Source organism: Nicotiana attenuata, chromosome 2 (assembly GCF_001879085.1).
Source record: "Nicotiana attenuata strain UT chromosome 2, NIATTr2, whole genome shotgun sequence".
Taxonomy (NCBI): Eukaryota; Viridiplantae; Streptophyta; class Magnoliopsida; order Solanales; family Solanaceae; genus Nicotiana; species Nicotiana attenuata.
In genome coordinates this window covers 5,555,912-5,583,447 of record NC_031990.1, presented here as the reverse complement: position 1 = coordinate 5,583,447, position 27,536 = coordinate 5,555,912, and the positions used below count along the sequence as shown (strand labels likewise).

At 35.1% G+C, this 27,536-nt stretch overlaps 2 protein-coding genes across 2 annotated transcripts; both read right to left on the bottom strand.

Moving 5' to 3' along the window:
- Window positions 4,630–7,764, bottom strand: LOC109243534 (UPF0481 protein At3g47200-like). Its single transcript, XM_019410480.1, has 3 exons — window positions 7,512–7,764; window positions 6,739–6,857; window positions 4,630–6,274 (listed from the first exon to the last, which is right to left on the bottom strand). The coding sequence occupies exons 2-3, from the start codon at window positions 6,751–6,753 to the stop codon at window positions 4,796–4,798; spliced, it is 1,494 nt and encodes a 497-aa protein (XP_019266025.1). The 5' UTR covers window positions 6,754–6,857; window positions 7,512–7,764; the 3' UTR covers window positions 4,630–4,795.
- Window positions 9,854–12,431, bottom strand: LOC109216033 (UPF0481 protein At3g47200-like). The gene is made up of 3 exons (XM_019380165.1): window positions 12,425–12,431; window positions 10,769–11,375; window positions 9,854–10,530 (listed from the first exon to the last, which is right to left on the bottom strand). The coding sequence occupies exons 1-3, from the start codon at window positions 12,429–12,431 to the stop codon at window positions 10,005–10,007; spliced, it is 1,140 nt and encodes a 379-aa protein (XP_019235710.1). The 3' UTR covers window positions 9,854–10,004.

Sequence of the window (27,536 nt, the reverse complement as noted above, 5' to 3'; positions counted from 1 at the left end):
GAACTTTTTATTTTTCTAACTACAAAAAATGATCATATTTCATAAACATACAATATTTTTTTTTAAAATGAAGCCACAATCTATGACCAAACGGGAGCGAAGTAAATTCAACCAAAAGCAGGATTAATAAGAATCTGACTCCTATAGGATGATATTTTTGACACATCATTTTTGACTCGCCGTCCAAATCAATTTATATCACTTCCGTTTTTTTTCTTTTTCTCGCGGCTTCTTTACTATTGTATTTTTTTATTGTCATACTTATGTTTTCTATGAGCCGAGTGTCTATTGAGAATAGTGTCTCTATCTCCATAAGGTATGGGTAAGGTTAGGGATGACTCAAGCACACATGGGGCCTAAAGCCAAAATTTAATATGAGGCCCAAAATTTTTAAAAGAAAGTTATAAAATATATTTTTATTTGAAGTCTATTCTTCTAACTTTTTGAGATATAAATTGTTAATAATTTTTTTTATAATCAATTTTCTCTAATAATTCTTACTCAATTGATAATATAGCCAACCTATCTAATCTTTCATGAGATATTGTTGATCCTAGATAAGATTTTATAAAGTAATAGAAGTATAGAACTATTGGAAGCTTAAAAGTATTGCTGAACACTTGAACTAGTGAAATCTTGGAGAAAGAAGGTGAGTAATGAAATCTTGGAGAAAGAAGTGAGTAAGACTATCAAAGAGAAACACAAAAAATATATAGGGTTTTCCAAAATATGAAGTGATGGGAAAAAAAAAAAAAGATTGACTTGAACAAATTAAGGAAGAGAGCAAATATTTGAATGAAGGAGTAAAAAATGAAAAACTAAAAGTTATGAAAACTATTCATCTACTCATTGTTAAGTAAGTCAAAGTATTATTTTATTTATATATCTAAAAAGTTTTCTTTCCTTTATATTAAAAACTCTAGTTTTGTATTAAAAAATACTAAATATTATTTTTTAAATACCTATGAACCTGTTATTTTAAAAAAATGGGGCCCCCAGATTTGGGGGCCTAAGTCACACGCCTACTCCATATAAGGTTGGAGCCAGCCTTGGGTAAGGTCAGCGTTAGGGGGGTTCATGGTTCGGTTTGGATCAGTTTTTCCCTTAAAAGAAACCAAACCAAGTAAGTCGGTTTTTCAAATATTTGAACCAAACAAAACCAAACCAATTAAGTCGATTTTTTCTCGATTCGGTTTATCTCGGGTTTTGTCGGTTTTCGATTTTTTCGGTTATTTGTCGGTTTTTTCTTAAATATAAGATATACACTAGGGCTGTGCACGGATCGGATCAGATCGTATTTAGCACATTTCGGATTCGGATTTCGGATTCTAGAAAATGCAATCCGAATCCGATCCGAATTATATCGGATCGGATTTTAAAAAGTTTGGATCGGATCGAATTTCAGATCGTATTATGCATCAAAGTTGCAAACTAATATGTATATTTTCTTTGTAAAAGAGGCAATACATTAAGAAATATTCATGTTTATGCAATTATGAGAGTACTATGGTGCCAATATAGCTAAATCTAGCAATTGTAAAGGTAATAACTTGGAGGAAAATGTAAAGGAAGTACTGACTATCCGAAATTAAGTATAGTAACATTGCCTAATAATTTCGGATCGAATCAGATTAAAATATACCAATCTTATCCGAAATTTTAATCAACACAATCCGAAATCCAATCCAATCCGAAATCCGAAATTGAATGGATCGGTTCGAATTTCGAATATCCGATCCAAATGAACAACCCTAACATACACTACCAAACACATATTCCGACGACCACATTTTCAACGTAACATTATCAAATCAATTGCCCTTTGAGAAATCTATTATTTACCAAGATATATTGATGATAATTGAATCAAATAGTGATGAATAATTTAAGGACTCAATAAAAAATATATTATTTTTAACCCGAAATAGATTCTTACACTTAACAAAAGAAAACTACCAATCATACTAGAATGTAAAGGTAAAGAACTATACTAAAGGTGCAAACTATTAGCATTTACCATTAAATTTTTGAAACTTTGTATAAAAATATAAACATATATAGGTGTAATAATAAATTTGGAATAGCTACTGATATAGTCGGTTTGGTTTGGGTTTTTTTCGGTTTTTTTCTGATTAAAACCAAAACCAAACCAAATTTGATCGGTTTTTATAATTCAAAATCAAAACCAAACCAAACCAAAAAGTATCGATTTTTTTGGTCGGCTTGGTTTGGTTTTCGGTTTGGTTCGGTTTATCGGGTTTTTATGGACACCCCCTAGTCAGCGTACACATTACCCTCCACAGAGCTCACTATATGAGATTGTAATGGGTATGTTATTGTTTTGATGAATAAAACGTTTAGAATAAAATATATCATTTTGGAATCGTCTAATGATGCCACACACAAGTAATATGAAGAATAAATTTACAATATTATAAAAAAATGTAGGTTACATGATATGATTATTACATATAAAGATAGTGATGAATATAATTATATAATAATAAAACAGAAAAAATATAGAATAATGATGCAATCCCACTAAATTATTGTTACATAAAGCGGTACTTTTCGTTGTTATACATTAAGGAATTTAACAATGTGATACAAATATGTTATGTAAAACATGTACTCCACGTGGAAAATCCACGCAATTTTTATTTTTTCCTCCTTCATTCTTTCTTATTATTTAATCCTATCATCTTTTTGCTTGCCTTCTTCCCTTTAAAAATCACGAACTACAAAAACAGAGAAGAAGTTGGGTCAGTGGTAGTTAGGATGAGAGACGACTGGACCTATTTTTTTGAATGGAGAAGGCTGTTAATTGCATTTATGTGCAGGAATGGTGGTCTGTATTTGAAGCTGGTCTATGAATTGGGTTTTGTCGATGGAAAGTCTGAAGAGATGAAGTGCTCTTGTATTATGAATTGATGGAGACGTATTCGGAAGATGGTGGTTCACATGGCAGTGCTGGTGAAGTGTTTGTGAAAATGTCTCAATGAGGAAAAATTGGAGAATTGGATAGGGATGATTGTGGGTCTTCAAAGGTAGTCGATGCGAATGGAGGAAGAGCATGGTCCTTTCATTTAGAGTGAAACAAATCAATTACGCCTCAATTTAATAAATTTCGAGGTATGTTCTATATCTATACCTCAATTTCAAATTTATTGAGGTATGTTCTATACATAGCTTTTCTTGATTAACATATTCATTGCATTCTTTTATCTTGTCAAGCTTACGTTGATCTCAATTTGAAGTGTAAATGGTCGGTTTGGTAAGCCATTTATGGATGCTGGTCAAGCCTCGGAAAACTTAAAGCTTTTATATTTGATCATTTTATGCATAACCTCTCTGTGATGTGTTAATTCCACTTCATACCTATATAAACTAATTGATCAATGGAAAAGGTTAGCATGATTTTACATGCATTGAAATAGAGATGCATACTATCATAGAGAGGCATTTTAGTTCTTCACTAAATGCAGCTGGCATTTAATGGTAGACTCATGCACCATTAAGTTCTTTTTAGAATTAGCATATTTGCAACAATCAAACCTGGCTATTTGTCCAGAAAATTTATGCGTCACTGCTCATCTTAAAAGCATCCAATAACTAAATCCTAAGGTTCTAACAGATGCATACTCTTAAACTAAGTTGCTTGGACATAAGTACGGGTGTCCGACACGGGTGCGATCTAGAGATCGGATCCTTTGAGATGTAAATTCTAAGATTTGGAGATACGGATCCTAGTATGGATACGGATGCGGGATCCGACTAAAAATAATTAAAAATATAAAAATATAGAAATATCTCTAAATTATGAGAAATTTTGTGGAATACTTACGTATAGCTTATAAAGTGTGGATTTCTTTTTTATTCTCAAGTTGTAGATAAGTAAATGGTTGATTTCCTAGATAAGGTATGCTATTTTCTTCAAATTTACCCTAGTTTTCATTCTGATTTCGGGAATCAAATTATATCTCGTCTCGAATTTTTCCATCTGTTGAGGTCAAAGTACCCAAAATTGTCAGATCTGGTACGGATCCCATACGCACACCCATACTAGTGTCGCATCGACACGGGTGCGGCACCTACACTGCCATGTCGGAGCAACTTAGCTCTTAAATCAATCGAGAAATCCTTCCTTACACTGGAGAGCAATGGTGTATTCCACTAGCTAGACATGAGAAATTCCTAGTTTTAGAGACTTAACAGGTGCAGAAATTTGTCTTGTAGCTTAGTTGTTGCAAACTTTATTAGTCAGTTGAAAGAAGACTTCTCTTAATTCATGACTTTGATGTTTATCTTGCATTTTCTCCTTTTAGGTTAATAGATATGTATTATTGGAAGCAGAGTCTTGCAGGCACTTGACTCTTGAAGAAATTTGAATGTCAGTCATGTAGGTCCATTTACATTTACTAGTTTGCTTATCATCTACCTAAGCTCTTATAATTCAGATGAAAATCTTGTTTTGGTTCTTCATTTTTCACTCCACCTCTATTTAATGTGTACGCCTGATGATGAGTTTGCAAACTTGGAGGATTCCTCATAGAATATGCTGGTGTTTAGTTTCAGAGATCAATTGCAAAAAAACATTTAAAGATACTTCGATGATTTAAGAATCCCATGAACCAGAAATTGAAGTTGTCTTCGGTGACTACGTGAATGTAATGCTATCTATAATCCATTACTGGATGGGATACAATATTAAGCACGTCAAAGCACAAATAGTAGTGAGGAAACCATACTGGAAAGATTAACAAAACCAAACAACCATAGGCCATAATTAAATCGACTACTTAAGAACACTTATGAAAGATAAAACTGTCTGTGTAACTGTGAGTAAGAGGAGGATGACGGCCGCCACAGTTGAAACTCCTGCCCACGGACTATGAAAATAATTGCGCCTCAAACTTGCCTTCATTCTGTTCCATGGTTGTTCACAATGTTGCAGTACTTTTCCGCATACTTCTTTGTAATGGAAGTCTGATGAAATACCGACCCCCTTCCCAATTTTATTAAATAAGTTAGCCACTTCTTTGTCATCTCCTATGTCGTTGGCGATGATTCCTTTCACGCGAAGCAGAGTGACATCTTTTTCTGAGTCGATAAGATGATCCATGAAAACTGCAAATTCACTGAAATATTTAGGATCTATATCAGGTGACTGTTGCTCATAAGCTATAAAATTTCTCAGGACGGTCTCTGTATTATCGCTGACTTTAAAACAAGGAATTGTCATCAATCCATTCTCAAATCTAATATCAAATAAACTTGTGCTATCTCCAAGGTTGTCTTTCGCCAAGCAAGTATAAATATTTCCAACTTTTGAAAATCCAACTCCAGCTTCACGAAGCTCTGTAGCGTTTGGCATGTTGTCTTGCCATGTCAGGTTGTCCTTATCTTTTGGCATTTCTTTCGACCTAATTATTTGCAAAAGATTACAGCATAAGCTTTTCCTGGAATGTTCTGCTTCCTTGCTAATATTGCCAGTTAGGTTATTAGTTTTCATCTCTGAAGGGTGACATGACATGTGTATTACTTGAAGTAAATGCTTGATTTCTGCGGTATTACTTACACTCTCATTAAAGGATGCAGGGGTCAGCTTCGGTAAATCATGAAAAAAGATCCACTTCACCATTTTTGTAAATGGTAATTCATCAGTTTCTTCTTTTGTCATATCATGAAGTTTGGTAAGGACAAAGAAAGGAAGTTGATTTTCTAGTAACAACAAGTCACGACTTACTTGATTATCTAGGCAACCTCCAGGTATAATCATGTCTTCTGCTGTTGGCTTTATTCCACAACGCTCTCGAATATACTCAACCAAAAAACAACCATCAAATAACAACATTTTCAAAAATTGACCAGTGTTGTTGTCACTATCAATAAGGTCCTCTATTTCATCATAACACATTAGCGCTTCATCTTTCAGTTCCTCCAATTCTCTGATGCAACTTTCCACGTCAAGCCCCTCTTTCCGCCGGAGAAACCGTCGTAGGTATAACAGTTTGTACTTTTCCATTGAGTGAAGTTCTTGATTTTTTTTATGGTAAGGACCTATGGAGATCATCTTTGGTGTATAAGCATCTGGATTTGATTCACGTAACGCCACATTTACTTTGAATATGGTGGGGGATTTGATAGCCAAATTGTCCATGTCCTCATATATTTCATCTAAGATTTGATTTGCAGATTTGTTTGTTTGCAAACCTGGTCGACCTTGACCATCTCTTTCCTTAATCTCGGTTAAATGATCCACTTCTTCTTTTATCTGTAATTAGTGGAAAAAAGTCATATTTTTTCTTCTTTTTTTTCCACATAAATTGTCACTGTATAATGATCAGACAAAACAAAACTCTATAGACTGAAGATTTTCCCTTTCTTAATTCAGAAAAAGACAGAAAATTTTCAAAATAAAAAATTAAACTAACCAAATACTGAGCAAAAAGGGCAAATGGCAGCCCGCTACACTAAGCTCGCACTATGCACGGGGGCTAGGAAAGGGTTGGACCACAAGGGTTTATTGTACGCAGTTTTGCCCTGCATTTTTGCAAGAGACTGTTTTTACGGCTCGAACCCGTAACCAAATACTAAGCAGTGAGCAGAAAATAGTAAGTCAATATTGTCTAAGCGGTTTTCCTTATTTTCCAAGAAAATATGTTCCTTGCTACCAAATATGTACCCTTAATAATGGTTAAGTGATCTATATTCCTACTTTAATTTGATAGCACATACCTCATCCTTTTGCATCAATAATTAGAGGAGTTTGATGGAGTAGTAGTGGAACTTCATCATCTATCGTGACAATCTCAATATGGTCTGCCATTCCTCTAATTAGGTAATTTTCTTCAAACCTTAATTCAACAACAAAGAGAGAGAGAATTTTTAATCAACGGTACTGTATCAAACTCCTTTCCTCAATTCATATTCGTTGTTGCTACATGTTGATGGAAAGAAATATTTAAAAGTATAATAGTACACAATTTCAATGTAACACAACGATATATACATATATATCTACAAAGCTTCCTTGTATGTAAGAGGTTCATCTTCCTTATAAGGATGATATATGTTGCATATGGTTGATCATAACATTTTAAAATCTAAAATTTATAAATGTAAAAGAGCTAAATCAAGAGTTTGGACATCAAGTGAAAAAGGAAGCTGGTGTACATTATCTTTTTCCATATCTCAAACTTACATCTGGATCATACATGTTCTAAATTTATTTGTATCTTCATTTTAGATCATCCCACCTTATGGAAGTTTATGAATTCAACATAAAAACAGAGCGGGCTCGGCCTAAATCAGATAAGGTATGAGGATAAATAAACGTCTACATATTAAGTGTAAAGATACTCTTAATTTATATAGCCTTCTGTAAAAATGATGCGAGTTTGACTCAAACGGATATTATTACACTATGTTAAAAATGTCTTTGAGATGGTTTAGCCCAAAAATTTTGGTGCCAAGCATAGAATATAATATTGAGAAATGCATAAAGTTACCTCTTTGGTTTGACTTCTTCTTTTTTCCTTGTTTGTGATCCTGAAGAATAAGAGGGGGCTGCAGATTTATAAGAGGAATGAGATTAGGATTCAATAAATCATTAAGAGCCTTTTGCCTACTGCAAACGTAACTTTTTCAACTTATGCAACTTATGCCTTTAAAGCTCCTCCCAATTGCCTATTGATGGGAAGGTGCGTTGATTATAAAATAACTTTTGCATATAATAATTAAGCGGAAGTTGATTATCCATAATGTCTTAAGATGGAAAGGAATTTTGATCAGAAAATGAGTTAGGCATAATAATGGTGCAGATTTGACTATTGATCAAGTCAATGAAGTGAGGTGCATTGAATTGTCAAGTTGAAATAGTTGACATCATTTCATACTAAAGTACATTATCCTAAAGTCAACGGACCAACTGCCTTTCACGTTATTAGTTTCTAATAGAAAATAGCAGGGTGGTGTCGCTATTTTATTACAACCGACTCTAATTGCATTGGACTAGCTGCCTTTCACATATCAAATTTTCAAAAAAATTAACTTAAATAATCTCATCCAACTACTAAAACTAAATATAACCGGCAAATATATATATATATATATATATATATATATATATATATATATATATATATATATATAATTGTGTTTAATCAGTTAATAACAGGATCTGGTTGCCTTTCACATACTTTTCAATTGTAGACCAGCAGGCTTTCACATATACAAGTAGTGATGGCAAAATGGATAAAAGAAGACAGTTATCCACCCATATTATCCATTGTTGGATAATGATCTATTTAAAAACGGGTCAAATATGGATAAGAACCAAATTATCCATTTGAAAAATGGATAACCAATGGATTTAACTTTTACGTTTGTAAAACCTTAAAATTGGGGGTTTATCAAGTTTGAGAGACAAGGAATTCTCCCAAAAGTGATCATATTCAAGAAGCCATGGATAATATGATTATCCATATTATCCGTAGGGTAATCCATTTTTTATTCGTATTAATATGGGTCGGGTCGGATAATTTATTCTTTTTTACATTACCCGTTTTCGACCCGTCCCGCATCCGACTCGACTTGCCCGTTTGCCACCCCTACATACAAGTTTCTAATTGTAATGGGTGGTGACACTATCTTATTACATGAACAGGCTCTGCTTGCAGCGTACTAACTGCTTTTTTACGTTACGAGTTTTCAACATAATGGGGAAACTATATTATCACAAAAATTAGCTTGGTTGCAGCAGAAACAGTTGTCTTTCACATTACTAATTTTTTGTAGTAGACGGGAGATTAACACTATTTTTATAATTTTCACATTCTTATGTGATGCTTAGGTAAAATCAAATGACTTTTTAGTTTTAAAAAGTAGCTTAATAACATTCGTGATACTCAAGTTAAGTTAAGTGACTTTTTCGTCACAAATATAGTATTAACTTTAGCGCAATAATGTAAGAGATAAGGATTTTGAGTAGAAACAGTATGCCACATTACCATTTTACTGACTCATTAATTAGTACTCTCCTAAACGTTTGACAGCCATAAGACAACCACTCGAAAAAGAAATGTACGAGGTTATTCAATAAATAACTTAGTTGCAAAGAATAAGTAGTCATGTAGCTCAGATGAAGTAGTTTATACTGTGTATAAATACAATATTATTGCAGTATAATGTAGGCTACTACTACTTTATTAGTCGAATAATGTACAAGGTCGTCATTTTTACTGAGGTGAATGAAGATCCTAATTGACATATTTGGCATGTCCATTCACGTCTTCACGTCTCCACTAGTTTATTTCAGTTTCATTGACCGTTAAGTTACATCCTTGGATGCTTAAAACATAAGACTTGATTTGTCAGCTGGTTGATTAACGTGGTAATTAATCCGGAAAATTAATATAGAATGAGTGTACTATGATAGAATACTGCCCCATAGTTATGCCCTGGGGTTATACCATTATGTTTAATTGTTTATAGCAAAGTATATAAGTACAGAGGACAAGAGTACCCTTACTTAGGAGGGTAGTATACAACAAATCCTAGGTTAATATGGTAAAAGAGATATACACACTAACAAAGACCTATATACATTTCAGAGTTAAACCGTACAACATATGAAGAGGAATATACGCATTCAGTTCTTCACATGCAATAATTTCTTGACTTTCTAACTTGATAAATTGAATCATTTCATTGCCAGAAAATAAAATGTTCCATTTATTAAAGATGGAGCACGTTTCTCACATTTATAATATGCAAACTTGGATTGGCTACAATATTAAAACCGTCAAAAGCACAAATAATAGTAAGGAAAACCAGACTGGAAGGATTAACAAACCAATAAACTAAAGAATACAATTAATTAAAGCAACTATTTAATAACATTTATTAGAGTAGGCTGTCTACGTCGCACCTTTTGGGGCGCGACCCTTTCCCGGACCCTAGTGAATACGGAATGCTTTGTACACCAGACTGCCCATCTTTTTTTACTTAAGAGCACTTATGAAAGATAGAACTGTCTGCATAACTGTGAGTAAGAGGAGCACGATTGCTGCAACAGTTGAAGCTCCAGCCCAAGGACTCTGAAAGTAATTGTGCCTCAATTTTGCCATCATTTGATACCATGGGTTTTCATAATGTTGAATTATTTTGCTGCATTCTTCACTGCAGTAGAAGTCATTAGTAGAAATAATGACCCCTTGTGTAAGTTTGTTGAAGATGGTAGCCACTTGTTTGTCATGTCCTATCTCGTTAAGTATGATTCCATTTTGGCGAAGAAGATTCACATCTTTATGTGAGACAATAAGTTGACTCATTATCCAACCATAATCCGTATAGTATCTTAGATGTAAACTAGACGAGTGCTGCTCATAAGCTATCATATTTCTCAAGAAAGTTTCCAATGTATCCTCAACTGCAAAACAAGGGATTTCAAACAATCCATCTTTAAACTTGATATCGAATAAAGTTGTTCTATCCATACTATCTTCTCCCAAAGCTCCTAGACTCCAGCTTCATAAAGTTCTGTTGCACTTGGAATTTGGCAGCATTGCCAACCACTTATAACTTCGTCGGGAATTTCTTTTGACCTAATTATTTGCAAAATTTTCCCCAAAAAACTTATGTTACAACATTCCTTTCGGGTGCTACCATTCGTGGTTTTGCTAGTATTTTTCATTTTTGATGGGCGAGATAACATATGTAACACATGAAGTAAATGGTCTGGTTGTTGAGGCGCAGTACCATCAATTATTTTGGGATTCTTATTTGGGAACGATCAAAGAATGTGTAATTCACCATCTTTATCAAGTTTGGTTCTGTAGGATCCTTAGTCATTTCATGTAACATGGTGAGTACAAAATAAGGTAGTTGGTTTTCTAGTAATAACATGTCTCGACATACTTGAACCATCATCCATTCCCTGTTGATGATTTCGTCTTCTTCTCTTGGTTTCCTTCCACAACGCTCTCGAATAAACTCAACTATAAAACAGCCATCAAGCAACAACATTTGTGAAAATTTGACAACAATGTCACTGTCAAGGTTATCGTCGTAACACTTTAGTGCTTCATCTTTTAGTTTCTCAATTTCACTAATGCAACTTTTCACATCAATCTCCGTTTTCCGCTTGAGAAACCGTTGTAGGTACAACAGTTTGTATTTTTCCATTGAGCCAAGTTGAGGTTTTTTGTTATGGTAAGGACCAATGGAGATCATCTTTGGGGTATAAGCATCTGGATTTGATTCACGTAATCCTACATTTACTTTGAATATGGTAGTGGACTTGATAGACGAATTGCTCATTTCCTTGACTTTTTCCTCAAAGATTTGATTTGCAGATTTATTGGTATGATCCACTTTCNGTTTTTCAGATTCAACAATAACACAGCAGAGATAAAAAAAATTAAAAAAAAAACAAAAATTATACTATTGAAGAACAAAAGGAGTCAAAAAGTGTACATAACAGAAAAAATACAAAGGCAAAAAGATATGAGAATTCTTCTGCTTCGCTGTTGTTCTTCGATGTCTTAGCTGAGAGAGAGAGAGAGAGAGAGAGAGAGAGAGAGGGTTTTAATTTTAATTTTTAATTTTTGTGTGTTTTTCCTATCTCAATATATCTAAATATCTATCAGTATGTTTATCTATCTGCTATTCTACTGCTCTACTAATTCTAGCTTTGCGTTTTTCTTTTTCCTTTTTCCTTTTTTTTCTATTTCTTTCTCCTTCTTTTCTGCCTGATTTAATTTCATTTTTCCCTTTTCTTTGTTACTTTTTAGCTTTTAGAAAATCCATTCTTTATGACCACATAATAAAAGGTCAAGTGAAACCTCAACCCTGCGCCACTCAATATCAACCCACCTACCCTTCAGTACTTCCCCCCAAGCCGCCTCCTCTTTACACTAATATACTACTTTGATTATTATCATACATATGAGAGTAACAAAAGAATTATATATTTTTAATCGCTTCTAAAAATAATAATTGATTAAATATAGTATATATTTTTTATACTTACGTAAATTACATAAAACATATAGTTTATATAATTTTCGCGAATGCAATTAGTTTTCGACTAGTCAATTTTTGTAATTTGCTACTAAAAAAGTTTGGGTTATTTTTGTAGATAGTTATTGAACTTTAGTGTTAGAAAAATAATATCATAAAATTATTTTTTATCTTATTAAAAAGAGTTTAATATGCTTGAGTTGCTCAAAAAACTAACACTTTTAATAAAAGATTATGAGACTCGCTCGCAATATCATCACTTTTCGCACAATAAATTCACTCTAAAAAAACAAAAACAAAATATAATAGTATAAATATTTTTAATATATATATATATATATATATATATATATATATATATTAAAAAATTATAATTTTTAACAAGTGATAAACGAGTGACCATTCATGCTTGCTACCTTGTTTCCTTTTGTACAAAAATACAATAAGTAAATAAATAAATAAATAAATAAATAAATAAAATGAAAGTTTGTGTTGGGAAAGAGAGAGACCTCATCTTTTGTTGCTTGACGAAGCAGTGGAGTTGGGTGATCTATTGGGGGAATCTCAATAGAGTGTGACATCCCTGGCCTATTTAATTACTTTCTTGAACTGTATATAATTCCTACCAGCAACAGATATCAGTTTAAAATGGTATGGCATCAAAACTATTATTATTAATCCAATTCATTTCAGAATTTGATTTGAAAAGTAAAGATAAAAAGTAAAAAACAAAATCTCGTGTTATTTTTTCTTATGAAAAGAAAACTAGATGTCTTGTACGTTATCCTGTTAGAAATTCTAATTCTTAGATTGAACGAACTAATTTGTTCCCAACATCAGGTAAATAATAAATTATGATGAGTCTGGCTTTGATATCATGTTAAAGAAATTAACATATAAGTGAGGTGTGGATATTTCATATACTCCAATTGAGTCTTAATAGTTTGAGTGATTTATCTTTTGGTACAATATACTGAGTTTTGGTCTTGTTGATTTATAAATATTTCACTTGAAAGATTTGGTTTCCAAAAGAAAATAAGAAGACCAAGTTACCACATCCCACCCGGTGTGCGACAATTCAACAGGATGTTGTATATAACAATTAAAATTACTATAGTATATCTTGTTTATAGCATAGAATGACAAATAATTAACGGGTAGTCTCTTTGCATTAAGTTCACGCTATGCGTGTAGTTCGGATAAGGGTCCAACCATATTGGATCTACTATATGCAGGCTTATCTAGCATTTTTACGTGAGGCTGTTGTTTGGTTTACATAGAATGACAAATCTAGAAGTTAATTACCTCTTTGGTTTGACTATTTATATAGTCAAAATGGAATGATTGGAGTGTTAATTGAGCTGATTTTCTTCTAATTAAGTTCTTCTCTGCTTGACTATTCTGAAGGATATGAGAGAGGGGTGCTGGAAATATAGTGGAAGAGGAATGGATTTTTAAATGTAAAATACAAAAGTCAATGGGAAAATGATGTCGAAACTGAAAAGGTTTTAGTACTATATATAGATTAGGGCTTTCGTATACTACTAACGTGAAATAACGTCAATTTGAGAAAAATATCATAGAATAAATAAAGCTACAAGTATCATAGAATAAAGTGTAATGAATTAAAAATGTAAGAAAAGTATCATAGAATAAAGTTTTAACCAGTTAGGTTTCAAGCTACCATTTAATATTCTTGGATTTCATTTCAAGTTCAGTTCAACAGAAGAACACTAAAGTTTTCCTTCTTTATAAAAGGCTTATAAAATGCCTCATCGTGTTTGGCATTGTACGTAATGTCCATCCTTCCTGCAACGAATCTTCCAAAACCAGACAGACACTAATTATCACTATTCCTAAAAAAATCTACTTTACTAAGCTTGAGGCTAAAGACTAACGATACTGTTTACCTCGAAAATACGAGTAACAACTAAACTTGTTTATGGTCTTACAGATATGTGATTTAGTTCAATACTAATTAATAACCAAGAAAGCTGACGTATGAATAAAAGAAGCAAGCAAAACCAAACCGGAATGCAAGCCAATCTCGACCTCGAGCTAAGGTGGCCTCGAGGTAGGTCAAGAACAATAAAGTAAGAACAGTAAAGTTAAAAGGACAATTCTGATGAGTATTGAGCAAGAAAGTAAGAGAGTATATTCTTCTGCCAATGATTGATGATTACGAATGATTGGGGTCCCCTTTATATAATAGGGGAACCCTAAATAAGGTACATTTCTATTTACAGTAAAGAATCTCATTGGGACAACTATCTAACCGCCTAGTACGGATTAGTACTAACTCGTACAAATCTATTTCGGTATTTATGCCATGATATTGGGGACATGGCGAGAATCTTGCTCTTTCTGTTAGAAACCCATAACAGCTCCATCTCGAGGTTGGTCATACTCGGCTTCGGTACTCATCGTGCACTTCGATCTTCGAGTCTTATTTTCTGCCCTCGAACTCGAACCCAGTCCATACTGAGTTTATCCCTCGATGCGAGCCCTCTAATCCCCGATGTGAGCCCTCGATCCCACAAAATTGGGAATACATGATTTTACCGTATACAGATATCCACGCATTTCTTAGAGTAAAATGACAAGAAACGATTTGAACCTTGATTTTCCGGAGCCCTTGATGATGACGTCATTCTCATGACGTAGGCGCTCGAAGTGATTGAAACGTCCCGTCGGTTCGCTTCCCCAAAAAATTAAATGCTTCTCCAGTGGTGGTCGCGCCGTTGAACCATCGCCGCTCACCTATAAATACAAGGTTTAATTTCGGAGAAATCATTACTCCAATCTTCAAACCACCTCTGAACTTCTTCTGTATCTCCTTTTATTCATCTCTTTTCCCTCATTATCCGTTACTCCCGTTCCTTTTAGTGTCAGAAAATACCAAACTCCGCCTATCTCCGCTTCTTCGAACTCGAATTAATGGCGAAAACTTCAAAGACAGTTCCCCAAAAGGAGAAAGCTTCCTCTTCCTCTTCCCGGCCAGCCAAACTCGCGACGCCGGCCGTTCACGAGATCATTCCCGGCCCCTGCGTGATAAAGAAAGACTTCAACGTTGAAAATCCCCCCGCAATCTTAGGCCGATGCGAACATGTATCCCGATATATTAATTCGATAATGAAGAAGCATCTCAAGGCCATGAAGAAAGACTGTGGCTGGGGGAACGAGGTCGTGGTACAGATCCCCGACCTTGAGGAGAGCATTACTACTTATGTGGAGGGGTTCTTAAGTGTTTACACTTACCCCTTCACACTGAGTCCCCTTGATCCAATGGTGATTGACTTCTGCAAAAGATATCAAGTTACCCTTGGCCGATTCATCCTTCTTTCTGGCATATCGTGATTATGTTGCGCTACTTCTCTAGCAAGGCTGAGGGATTTCTTGTTGGATTTCAAGGATTGGACAAGATTTTTGATGAACAAGGCACTCGAGCTTCTTCCGCTCTCTAGAATTGCTCTTCCCTCTCTCTAAAAGCACCAGCAAATCCCAAAAAAACAAACCCCAAACGAGTTAAATGAAATGGGGTTCGGGTCTTAAAAACCCTTTTTTGGATAGCTGCAACGCGTTGGGTGCCACGGGGCGCGCGATGGCTGTGCAAAATGTGTCTAGAAATGAAATTTCGGATCATTCTGGAATTCCCCACAAGTGCGGTGCGTGGGGCGGCGCGGTAGTACAATTTTCGGCAGCGTTTGGTAATTTGGCCATAACTTCTTGTAGGGGTGTCCAAATGACGAACGGTTTGAAGCGTTAGAAACAAGACTCGAAGATCTTTCATTTGATAGGTTTTGTATCATATAAATCGTTATATATATGTAGATATGTTCGTGAAAAATTTGGTCTTGTGCATGCTCATTTGACACTTTCGTCTATAATAAAAAATTTCAACTGGCTTGGACTTAGGCCTCTCCGTAGACCCCAAATCACTTATAATATGCCTCATACACTTATTATCATATCCAATTGATATCCATCATATTAATAGCCCTCGTTTGCAGACAAAATAATATAATTAGCACACTTTAACTTTTTTAATAGCGCTTAAGTACTTCAAAATTTTTCCGGGGTGTTACATTATTAATATCTCTGTTGAATTTTCTTGATGATGATTTCGTTATTTGAATATTTTATTTGGATAATTGAGGTGAGTATAAGAAAATTTGTAGGCAATTTAACATGAATAGTTCATTTGAATGTTTATTTTATAAGAAGAAGAAACATCTTAACTTATAGGCTTAAAATTGAAAATTCGGAATTAACTTGAAAAACCGATCCAATCTGAGCTTATTTGGATTGGATTTGGATTGTCAGTTATTCAATCTGAAAATGAAAAATCCAAATTGAAATTTTCATTTCAATTCGAACTGCCCGAATGACTTTTTTTTAATTAAAATACGTTTCGGAAGAAAGAGCCGGACTCTTGCAGGTCTAGTACTACTAACGAAGACAGAATTTTTATCGAGATCATTCAAAAAATAAAAAAGTAAACACGCAAAGAAGATAAGAGAATTCATCATATTTACTGAATTTTACAATGATAAGAGAATTCATCATATATACTAGTGTATTTACCCGCGCTTCGCACAGTCGTTAAAAGAATTAAAATAAAGTTAAATTTGAATGTCATTACTTTTATAAAGAAAATTGATCATTACTAATTAAAAATATTATAAATTTTTTATAAAACAGAATCCATGAATAATTCGTAGTATTTCATTTCTTAGTATGACTTGTTGACACTTATGCTTCACATTTTATTTCTTCCGTTTCTTGAGATGTAGAAAAATAAAATAAAAAGGGGAGGAGACAAAAGAAACAGACAAAGAAAATAAATGGAAAAAAGAAAAACAATTAAATGTAACTTCTCATTGATATTAATTAGATCACTTTTTGTTCTTCTTTGTTGTATACTTCAAACCTACCCTTTTTTCATATCCTATTCGACGACTAAAAAATCTCTAGCTTTACTGCTAAAATTATAAATGAACTACACATTTCACATGAATATATATTTGTCGCGCCCCCTCTTTCCCTCCGCGGAGAGCAGTTCGGGTTTCGACATTCATGCAGGTGTAATGACTCATTTCCTTTTGGGAATTGGGTATTGCATTTTTTTGAAGAGTCGCCACCTAATGATTTATAAGGTGCGTTAGGGCACCTACAGGGTTTATCTACAACTACGTTTGATAACCAGAGATAGGGTAAGGGCTTGCAATTATCCTAAGGGGAAGGTGTTAGGCACCCCTCAAGATCCACTAGTGTAATTCCCGGCCAGACAGTTTTTGTGAATTTGTGCAATTAGCAAGTAGATAAGTAAGGCTCACATAGCAGGGGATTTAGGTTAAAATACACAAGCGTTTGAAAAACGATTAATAAAAGCAAGGTTTTGAAAGCATGCTTATGAATGTAAAGGGGTCCTAGGTTTGTTTGTAATATGGATCACATCAATGCAATACCCGGTATGACACTCCTCAAAAGAGGGGATACACGTGGTATTAGCGCACCGGTCATCATATCCATATCTACCCTTTTCCGCCCCGTGAAGGTAATTAAAGCGAGGGTTGGTCTCGATTCTTATTGCATGTTGTTACCCGTCCCTTCCTATCAGTCCTGGAGGAATTTAGGACTCCTATTCCTATAAGATGGAGGTTCTAGGCAGACCCTCAGGTTCAAAGGCAAAAATACTAAAGCGGCATACAAAACATATAAGACTGCATTTAGAGGAGGTAACATATAAGCAAGTAGAAGGCTCATGTATACCTCCGCAGATAATGCACATAGACAACATGACTTATACGCAATTAAGGTCTGAATTTAAAATCTTAAAGCAAGGTGTTTGAGCGATAACATCAGAACCAGATTTATCAGATGACTCAGAAAAGAAGTCCGAATCAGGTTTTGCCTACTGATCTTAACAGTTGATAATTAAACAAAAGCAGTTCCAGTTCTATTAAAGTTATTACCTAAGGCTTGCCTAGGCGCAAAGCGAGACGCGACAGTTGTTCCAAGTCATTAAGACAATTTGGAGATTATTTTTATTTACCTAAAACATGCTGTTCTAGTTGCAGAGATGATTACCAATTTTATTCAGAAGCATCACAATGTGAAAATTATTACTTTACTACCTTTTCATGAATCAGTAATCAACTAGGCGTTTTAAACGAAATACAAATAGAATCGTAGGACATGATATCTAATATGCACATGCAAATGGCGGAGTCCCTAAGGCATGATTTCTAAGTGTACATAATAGTTGCTGGATTTTTGAAATAACAGCTTTTTATACCAGTGTTGTTATTGCCCTAAGAGCATGATTTCTAAGTGATAGACATAAATCATGGACTAATGAATGAAGTGCTGGAGCAAGAAACAAAGGTCCTAAGAGCATGATTTCTAATGCATAACGAATCCTAAACATGATTTCTATTGCACAATTAGGAATATAAACCTAATAACATGCTTTCTACCCTTTAACAACTATAGCATGCATATTTTCCATCTCTTTTCACTAGCGACCCCAATACTTGTTTACAAATTATTACAGACCATGTGATAGAATTACATAAGAATTGTAAAATAAAAAGTTACAACTATAGGAAGCCTGATTCTGACTTCCTCTCTGAGTTATGTAATAAACCACCTCAAATGCTAATATTGTTCCATAGCTTTCCCTCATACCTAGGTGTGTCAGAGTTCCCTAAGGACCTCAAGGGATCCCGGGCAGTGCTCACACCCAGATTGCATAACCAAGAGTAGGTGCAGTGTGGAAGGGCCAGCCATTATGCGTCCAGGTTCAGAGGGAACTCAAGGGTCCCAAAGCAAGGCTCACACAAGAGGGGCAGAACCTAATGATCTAAGAGTGCATGTGAGAGTGCTTGAAATAGTTTTAAAAATAGCATGTTTGAAATAAGTTTGTAGAACAACAAAAGAGTTTTGAAAGGGAGCAAGGGATAGGAACAACAAAACCACAAAACAAGCTCAAAGAGGAGTACATGCTTCAGCAGTTACAAACAGGGGAGAAGGGGTTGGGGACAAAGAGGACCCAAAACAGAAACACATAATTAGGAATAAAGTACATTAGAAGAAATGCTAGTCAAGGGGCATAAGCAGGAACAAGTAAACATACTAATCACATTTGAACCAAAGAGAGCAGAATTTTAAGCATGCTTGAGTAAAGCAGTAAACAAAAAGTGCAACAACGTGAGCCATTAAGTCAGTGCAGAAAGAGACAGTGATTGACAACAAGGGAACACATAGGTTTGAGTTTCAGAATTTACACTAGGAACATACCAGTTAAAGAAGCAAAGTGCAAGAAAAGAAAAGTAAAGCAATCAAAATTCCATAGTCTAGCCTTGGCTTTCAGCCGACTAGACAAGGAGGTAGCACAAATAGTAGAGAAAGAAAGAGAGTTTGAATGTGTAAGTGTGTGTTTTGAACTCAGTTGTTCGTTTGTTTAAAGAAGAGAGGGTAGGGTATTTATAGCTTTGAAAATGAGTAGAAAATAGGGTAACAAGTAAAGCTTTAACACAAATATGGAAATAATCACAATCAGAATCCCATTAATACAAGTACTTCCCTTTAATCAAGGAATTACTACTTAACGGATACTAACAGGGATAATTAAGGAAAGAAAATCAATTTGAGGAAGATTGATTTCTGACCATATAAGGGATAGTAAGAATATAAAGTATACAATTGAGTCTAAGTACATAATATACTTAATTTGGGGAAAGGATTCAGCGGGGGTGAAACTTCACAGCAAATAAAGGAATGCGAATCAATCAACTTAATCAAACGAGTAAAATTAGGGGTTTATAAGAAAACCTTTGCAATCAATCGTAACTTGAGGAAATGAAGATCAATCAAGAAGGAATCATGATTCTGCAATTCAACATATAAATAGAAAAGAATGAGCAGGCGTATCAGACATGCAGGGTCAAACATATTGACAAAAAGGAGCAAACTTGATGAACATAAACGTACAGAAGTGACATGAACAGGCAGAGGACTACTCAAAGCATGGTAATCAACAAGGTCAAGCAGTCATGGCTCACACATAGAACCAAAATGAAGAAACCAGTCTAACACATAGCAACAGGTAAAAGAGATCAGACCAACACACGGAAATAAGTAAAGGAAGTCTTTAAAACTCACAGTAACAAGTGAGAAAAGTTTTAGGAAATTAGGGTTTTAACAAAAACGGTAAGAACTCAGACTCAGTCAAGACAAACAAAGGAAAGGGTTTAACCATGAAGAACTCAATCGAAACAGGCATACGTACAAAAAGACAGTTTCAGAACCCCGGATAAAACCAAAGATACTTAGGGTTTTAACACGATGAACTAGGTAGAAGAAAAACATAAACAAATCGTTTAAACATAGTAAAATCATAAAACAATACTGAAAAATCGGAGAAGAGATCTTTTGAAAGAGGTTCGTTGAAGACGAAGAGTCGCTTTGAAAAAATCGGAAAACATTTGAGGAAAACACTTAAGAGGTTCATAACATACATAGATTTGAAAGAAAATTGGAAAGCCTTTAAAGTTAGGGTTTCGGAGAACCCAGAAAAAATGAGAAAGACTTCGAAAAGTTACCGATCTAGCCGGAAAAGCCATGGATGGCCGGGAAAAGACCATAGATAGAAGTTGAGCAAAGACTGGACTAGATCTCTTTGAGATCTTTCCATGAAATCACGAAAACAGGCAACCAGGAGACATAGGAGACCGGTACACGTCTCAAACAGCCATGGGAGTCCATGGATTGAGTGAGAATGAAGGGGATTAGGGTTGGTTTGGGTGGCGGCGGTTAGGGTTTGGGTGAGATTGCAGAGGGAATTGGAGAGGAAGAGGATTCAAGGGCAACGGGTCAATGGAAATGAATTAGGTTAAGGGGGTCGTTTGGGTTTATTTTAGGCAGGTGTAATGGTGGCCGTTGATCTGAATGATCAACGGCCCAGATTAAATGGGGTAGGTAGGGATCCGGGTTTGGGTAGGGTTTAAAAAGGGTTAGGGTCGGGTTTAATTAGAAATTGGGCCGGGGAATTGGGGGTTTGATTTGGTCTAGATTTGAAATACAAAAGGGGCTGTTATTTAAATAGCCAGTTTTCTCTTTTTAATTTATAAGAAATAGTAAATGGCTTCTGAAAAATAAATTGAAAGTACTAAAGTGATTTATAACATATAATTAACAATTTAGAAATACAGGATCTAATTTTATGCGTCTAAAACATAATTAAACTTTAAAATGATTAATATTGCAATTATGTGCAATTTATCTTTAAAAATACTGAATAAAATTGTAAAAAATTTGTAAAAATTACTTTAGCCATATTTGGTATAAATATAGAAATATAATAGATGAATTATCAAAAATAATAATTTTGAAAATAATTATTAGGATTTTATGGATAAAAAGGGGGAAATAAATCAATTAAAAAAACCTTTAAAAATATAAAAAAATAATAAAACCCTTGGACATGCTCATATATGCATAAATGCTATTTTGAAGGTGTTTCGCATATTAAATATATATAGGGAAAAATTGGGTATCAACACTTGCGAGCTTCGTCAGTAGGCATCCCCAAAAATATTTGTCGATTATTTTTCTTGCGGAACATATTCATAGTGAAACTGTAAATTTCACTCCCAGCTAGAATATTAGGAATTTGTTCCAACGTGCCAATACACTTCTCAATGGATGTCTCATCAACTGCAGGAGATGTAGTAGTGCTTTTGCTAAACATAAACTCTATGAGAGAGTGTATATCCTCTTTTATTAATGTTGGACTTTTGTACACTTTATGCTTCACATTTTTATTTTCTTCCGTTCTTGAGATGTAGAAAATAAATATAAAAGGGGAGGAGACAAAGAAACAGACAAAGAAAATATAGGAAAAAGAAAAAAACAATTAAATGTAACTTCTCATTGATATTAATTAGATCACTTTTTGTTCTTCTTTGTTGTATACTTCAAACCTACCCTTTTTTCATATCCTATTCGACACGACTAAAAAATCTCTAGCTTTACTGCTAAAATTATAAATGAACTACACATTTCACATGAATATATATTTGTCGCGCCCCCTCTTTCCCTCCGCGGAGAGCAGTTCGGGTTTCGACATTCATGCAGGTGTAATGACTCATTTCTTTTGGGAATTGGGTATTGCATTTTTTGAAGAGTCGCCACCTAATGATTTATAAGGTGCGTTAGGGCACCTACAGGGTTATCTACAACTACTTTGATAACCAGAGATAGGGAAGGGCTTGCATTATCTAAGGGGAAGTGTTAGGCACCCTCAAGATCCACTAGTGTAATTCCCGCCAGACAGTTTTTGTGAATTTGTGCAATTAGCAAGTAGATAAGTAAGGCTCACATAGCAGGGATTTAGGTTAAAATACACAAGCGTTTGAAAAACGATTAATAAAAGCAAGGTTTTGAAAGCATGCTTATGAATGTAAAGGGGTCCTAGTTTGTTTGTAAATAGGGATCACACTAATGCAATACCCGGTATGACACTCCTCAAAAGAGGGGATACACGTGGTATTAGCGCACCGGTCATCATATCCATATCTACCCTTTTCCGCCCCGTGAAGGTAATTAAAGCGAGGGTTGGTCTCGATTCTTATTGCATGTTGTTACCCGTCCCTTCCTATCAGTCCCGGAGGAATTTAGGACTCCTATTCCTATAAAGATGGAGGTTCTAGGCAGACCCTCAGGTTCAAAGGCAAAAATACTAAAGCGACATACAAAACATATAAGACTGCATTTAGAGGAGGTAACATATAAGCAAGTAGAAGGCTCATGTATACCTCCGCAGATAATGCACATAGACAACATGACTTATACGCAATTAAGGTCTGAATTTAAAATCTTAAAGCAAGGTGTTTGAGCGATAACATCAGAACCAGATTTATCAGATGACTCAGAAAAGAAGTCCGAATCAGGTTTTGCCTACTGATCTTAACAGTTGATAATTAAACAAAAGCAGTTCCAGTTCTATTAAAGTTATTACCTAAGGCTTGCCTAGCGCAAAGCGAGAGCGGACAGTTGTTCCAAGTCATAAAGACAATTTGGAGATTATTTTTATTTACCTAAAACATGCTGTTCTAGTTGCAGAGATGATTACCAATTTTATTCAGAAGCATCACAATGTGAAAATTATTACTTTACTACCTTTTCATGAATCAGTAATCAACTAGGCGTTTTAAACGAAATACAAATAGAATCGTAGGACATGATATCTAATATGCACATGCAAATGGCGGAGTCCCTAAGGCATGATTTCTAAGTGTACATAATAGTTGCTGGATTTTTGAAATAACAGCTTTTTATACCAGTGTTGTTATTGCCCTAAGAGCATGATTTCTAAGTGATAGACATAAATCATGGACTAATGAATGAAGTGCTGAAGCAAGAAACAAAGGTCCTAAGAGCATGATTTCTAATGCATAACGAATCCTAAACATGATTTCTATTGCACAATTAGGAATATAAACCTAATAACATGCTTTCTACCCTTTAACAACTATAGCATGCATATTTTCCATCTCTTTTCACTAGCGACCCCAATACTTGTTTACAAATTATTACAGACCATGTGATAGAATTACATAAGAATTGTAAAATAAAAAGTTACAACTATAGGAAGCCTGATTCTGACTTCCTCTCTGAGTTATGTAATAAACCACCTCAAATGCTAATATTGTTCCATTGCTTTCCCTCATACCTAGGTGTGTCAGAGTTCCCTAAGGACCTCAAGGGGTCCCGGGCAGTGCTCTCACCCAGATTGCATAACCAAGAGTAGGTGCAGTGTGGAAGGGCCAGCCCTTATGTGTCTAGGTTCAGAGGGAGCTCAAGGGTCCCAAAGCAAGGCTCACACAAGAGGGGCAGAACCTAATGATCTAAGGGTGCATGTGAGAGTGCTTGAAATAGTTTTAAAAATAGCATGTTTGAAATAAGGTTTGTAGAACAACAAAAGAGTTTTGAAAGGGAGCAAGGGATAGGAGCTGCAAAACCACAAAACAAGTTCAGAGAGGAGTACATGCTTCAGCAGTTACAAACATGGGAGTAGGGGTTGGGGACATAGAGGACTCAAAACAGAAACACATAATTAGTCATGAATCAAGTACATTAGAAGAAATGCTAGTCAAGGGGCATAAGCAGGAACAAGTAAACATACTAATTACATTTGAACCAAAGAGAGCAGAATTTTAAGCATGCTTGAGTAAAGCAGTAAACAAAAAGTGCAACAACGTGAGCCATTAAGTCAGTGCAGAAAGAGACAGTGATTGACAACAAGGGAACACATAGGTTTGAGTTTCAGAATTTACACTAGGAACATACCAGTTAAAGAAGCAAAGTGCAAGAAAAGAAAAGTAAAGCAATCAAAATTCCATAGTCTAGCCTTGGCTTTCAGCCGACTAGACAAGGAGGTAGCACAAATAGTAGAGAAAGAAAGAGAGTTTGAATGTGTAAGTGTGTGTTTTTGAACTCAGTTGTTCGTTTGTTTAAAGAAGAGAGGGTAGGGTATTTATAGCTTTGAAAATGAGTAGAAAATAGGGTAACAAGTAAAATTTTAACACAAATATGGAAATAATCACAATCAGAATCCCATTAGTACAAGTACTTTCCTTTAATCAAGGAATTACTGCTTAACGGATACAAACAGTAATTAAGGAAAGAAAATCAATTTGAGGAAGATTGATTTCTGACCATATAAGGGATAGTAAGAATATAAAGTATACAATTGAGTCTAAGTACATAATATACTTAATTTGGGGAAAGGATTCAGCGGGGGTGAAACTTCACAGCAAATAAAGGAATGCGAATCAATCAACTTAATCAAATGAGTATAATTAGGGGTTTATAAGAAAACCTTTGCAATCAATCGTAACTTGAGGAAATGAAGATCAATCAAGAAGGAATCATGATTCTGCAATTCAACATATAAATAGAAAAGAATGAGCAGGCGTATCAGACATGCAGGGTCAAACATATTGACAAAAAGGAGCAAACTAGATGAACATAAACATACAGAGGTGAGATGAACAGGCAGAGGACTACTCAAAGCATGGTAATCAACAAGGTCAAGCAGTCATGGCTCACACATAGAACCAAAATGAAGAAACCAGTCTAACACATAGCAACAGGTAAAAGAGATCAGACCAACACACGGAAATAAGTAAAGGAAGTCTTTAAAAACTCACAGTAACAAGTGCGAAAAGTTATAGGAAATTAGGGTTTTAACAAAAACGGTAAGAACTCAGACTCAGTCAAGACAAACAAAGGAAAGGGTTTAACCGTGAAGAACTCAATCGAAGCAGGCATACGTACAAAAAGACAGTTTCAGAACCCTAGATAAAACCAAAGATACTTAGGGTTTTAACACGATGAACTAGGTAGAAGAAAAACATAAACAAATCGTTTAAACATAGTAAAATCATAAAACAATACTGAAAAATCGGAGAAGAGATCTTTGAAAAGAGGTTAAGAAAACCCTAATCATTGAAGACGAAGAGTCGCTTTGAAAAAATCGGAAAACATTTGAGGAAAACACTTAAGAGGTTCATAACATACATAGATTTGAAAGAAAATTGGAAATCCTTTAAAGTTAGGGTTTCGGAGAACCCAGAAAAAATGAGAAAGACTTCAAAAAGTTACTGATCTAGTCGGAAAAGCCATGGATGGCCCGGAAAAGACCATAGATAGAAGTTGAGCAAAGACTGGACTAGATCTCTTTGAGATCTTTCCATGAAATCACAAAAACAGGTAACCAGGAGACATAGGAGACCGGTACACGTCTCAAACAGCCATGAGATTCCATGGATTGAGTAAGAATCGAAGGGGATTAGGGTTGGTTTGGGTGGCGGCGGTTAGGGTTTGGGTGAGATTGCAGAGGGAATTGGAGAGGAAGAGGATTCAAGGGCAACGGGTCAATGGAAATGAATTAGGTTAAGGGGGTCGTTTGGGTTTATTTTAGGCAGGTGTAATGGTGGCCGTTGATCTGAATGATCAACGGCCCAGATTAAATGGGGTAGGTAGGGATCCGGGTTTGGGTAGGGTTTAAAAAGGGTTAGGTCGGTTTAATTAGAAATTGGGCCGGGGAATTGGGGGTTTGATTTGGTCTAGATTTGAAATACAAAAGGGGCTGTTATTTAAATAGCCAGTTTTCCCTTTTTAATTTATAAAAAATAGTAAATAGCTTCTGAAAAATAAATTGAAAGTACTAAAGTGATTTATAACATATAATTAAAAATTTAAAAATAAAGGATCTAATTTTATATGTCTAAAACATAATTAAACTTTAAAAGCTAATATTGTCAATTATGTGCATTAGCTTTAAAAATAGTAAATAAAATTGTAAAAAATTTGTAAAAATTACTTTAGCCATATTTGGCATAAATATAGAAATAAAATAGATGAATTATCAAAAATAATAATTTTGAAAATAATTATTGGGATTTTATGGATAAAAATGGGAAATAAATCAATTAAAAACCTTTAAAAATATGGAAAAATAATAAAACCCTTGGACATGCTCATATATGCATAAATATGCTATTTTAAAGGTGTTTTGCATATTAAATATATATAGAGAAAAATTGGGTATCAACAATTGCCCCTCTTTACCCAGGAAGAATGAAAGAGTTTCCGGGCAATGAAATGATGACCAATTTTGACCGAGCGAAACGGTTGGAAGAAGATTTAGGCTGCACCCTGGCTTCTGAGCTGCCTACGTATCCCTGGTTTTACAGGAATCAGGCCGTATGTAGTTCAGGATCCATCGGCGGAGTATGCTGATGGAGACTTTTCAAGGACGGACGCAATATCTAGAGCTGGGTGAGTGATAGGTTTACGGGAATGGTTAAGTTTGATATGGCTGCGGGCATTGGAGCGGAATTGCTCCTGCCGGGATGGCCGTTGCTTGCCGGTTTACCTGCAAATAAGCAATGGAAGCATATATTGTGCACAAATTTAAACATGATACAAATTCCCGTTGGACCATGAATGCTATCTTTGGACGTTTAGGAATGGCGTCCTCAGACCATGATGTCCTGGGCCATGAAGCGTATGATAAAGGATTCGCAGGCCATGAAATGATGTTCTCGGGCTATGAGGATGGTGCCTCCGAACCATGACGCCTTTGATATATATGATATGCAAAAGTTTGAAAAGAGATCCTCAGGCCATGACATGGTATTTCTCGGGCATGAAGTGGTGCCCGTCCGAACGATGACGCCTTTGGATGAGTTGGCGATATTTCAGCCCATGAAGGATGCAGTAGCATGTGGCGATCTTTCAACTGTGCAATGTAGTATGAGGCAATCTTTCAGCCGTGCAGATGTAGTATGAGGCGATCTTTCAGCCATGCAGATGCAGTACGTGGAAATCTTTCAGCCGTGCAGATGTAGTATGAGGCGATCTTTCAGCCATGCAGATGCAGTATGTGGCGATCTTACAGCCATGCAGATGTAGATAGAGACAACGTTTAGCCTCGGAAG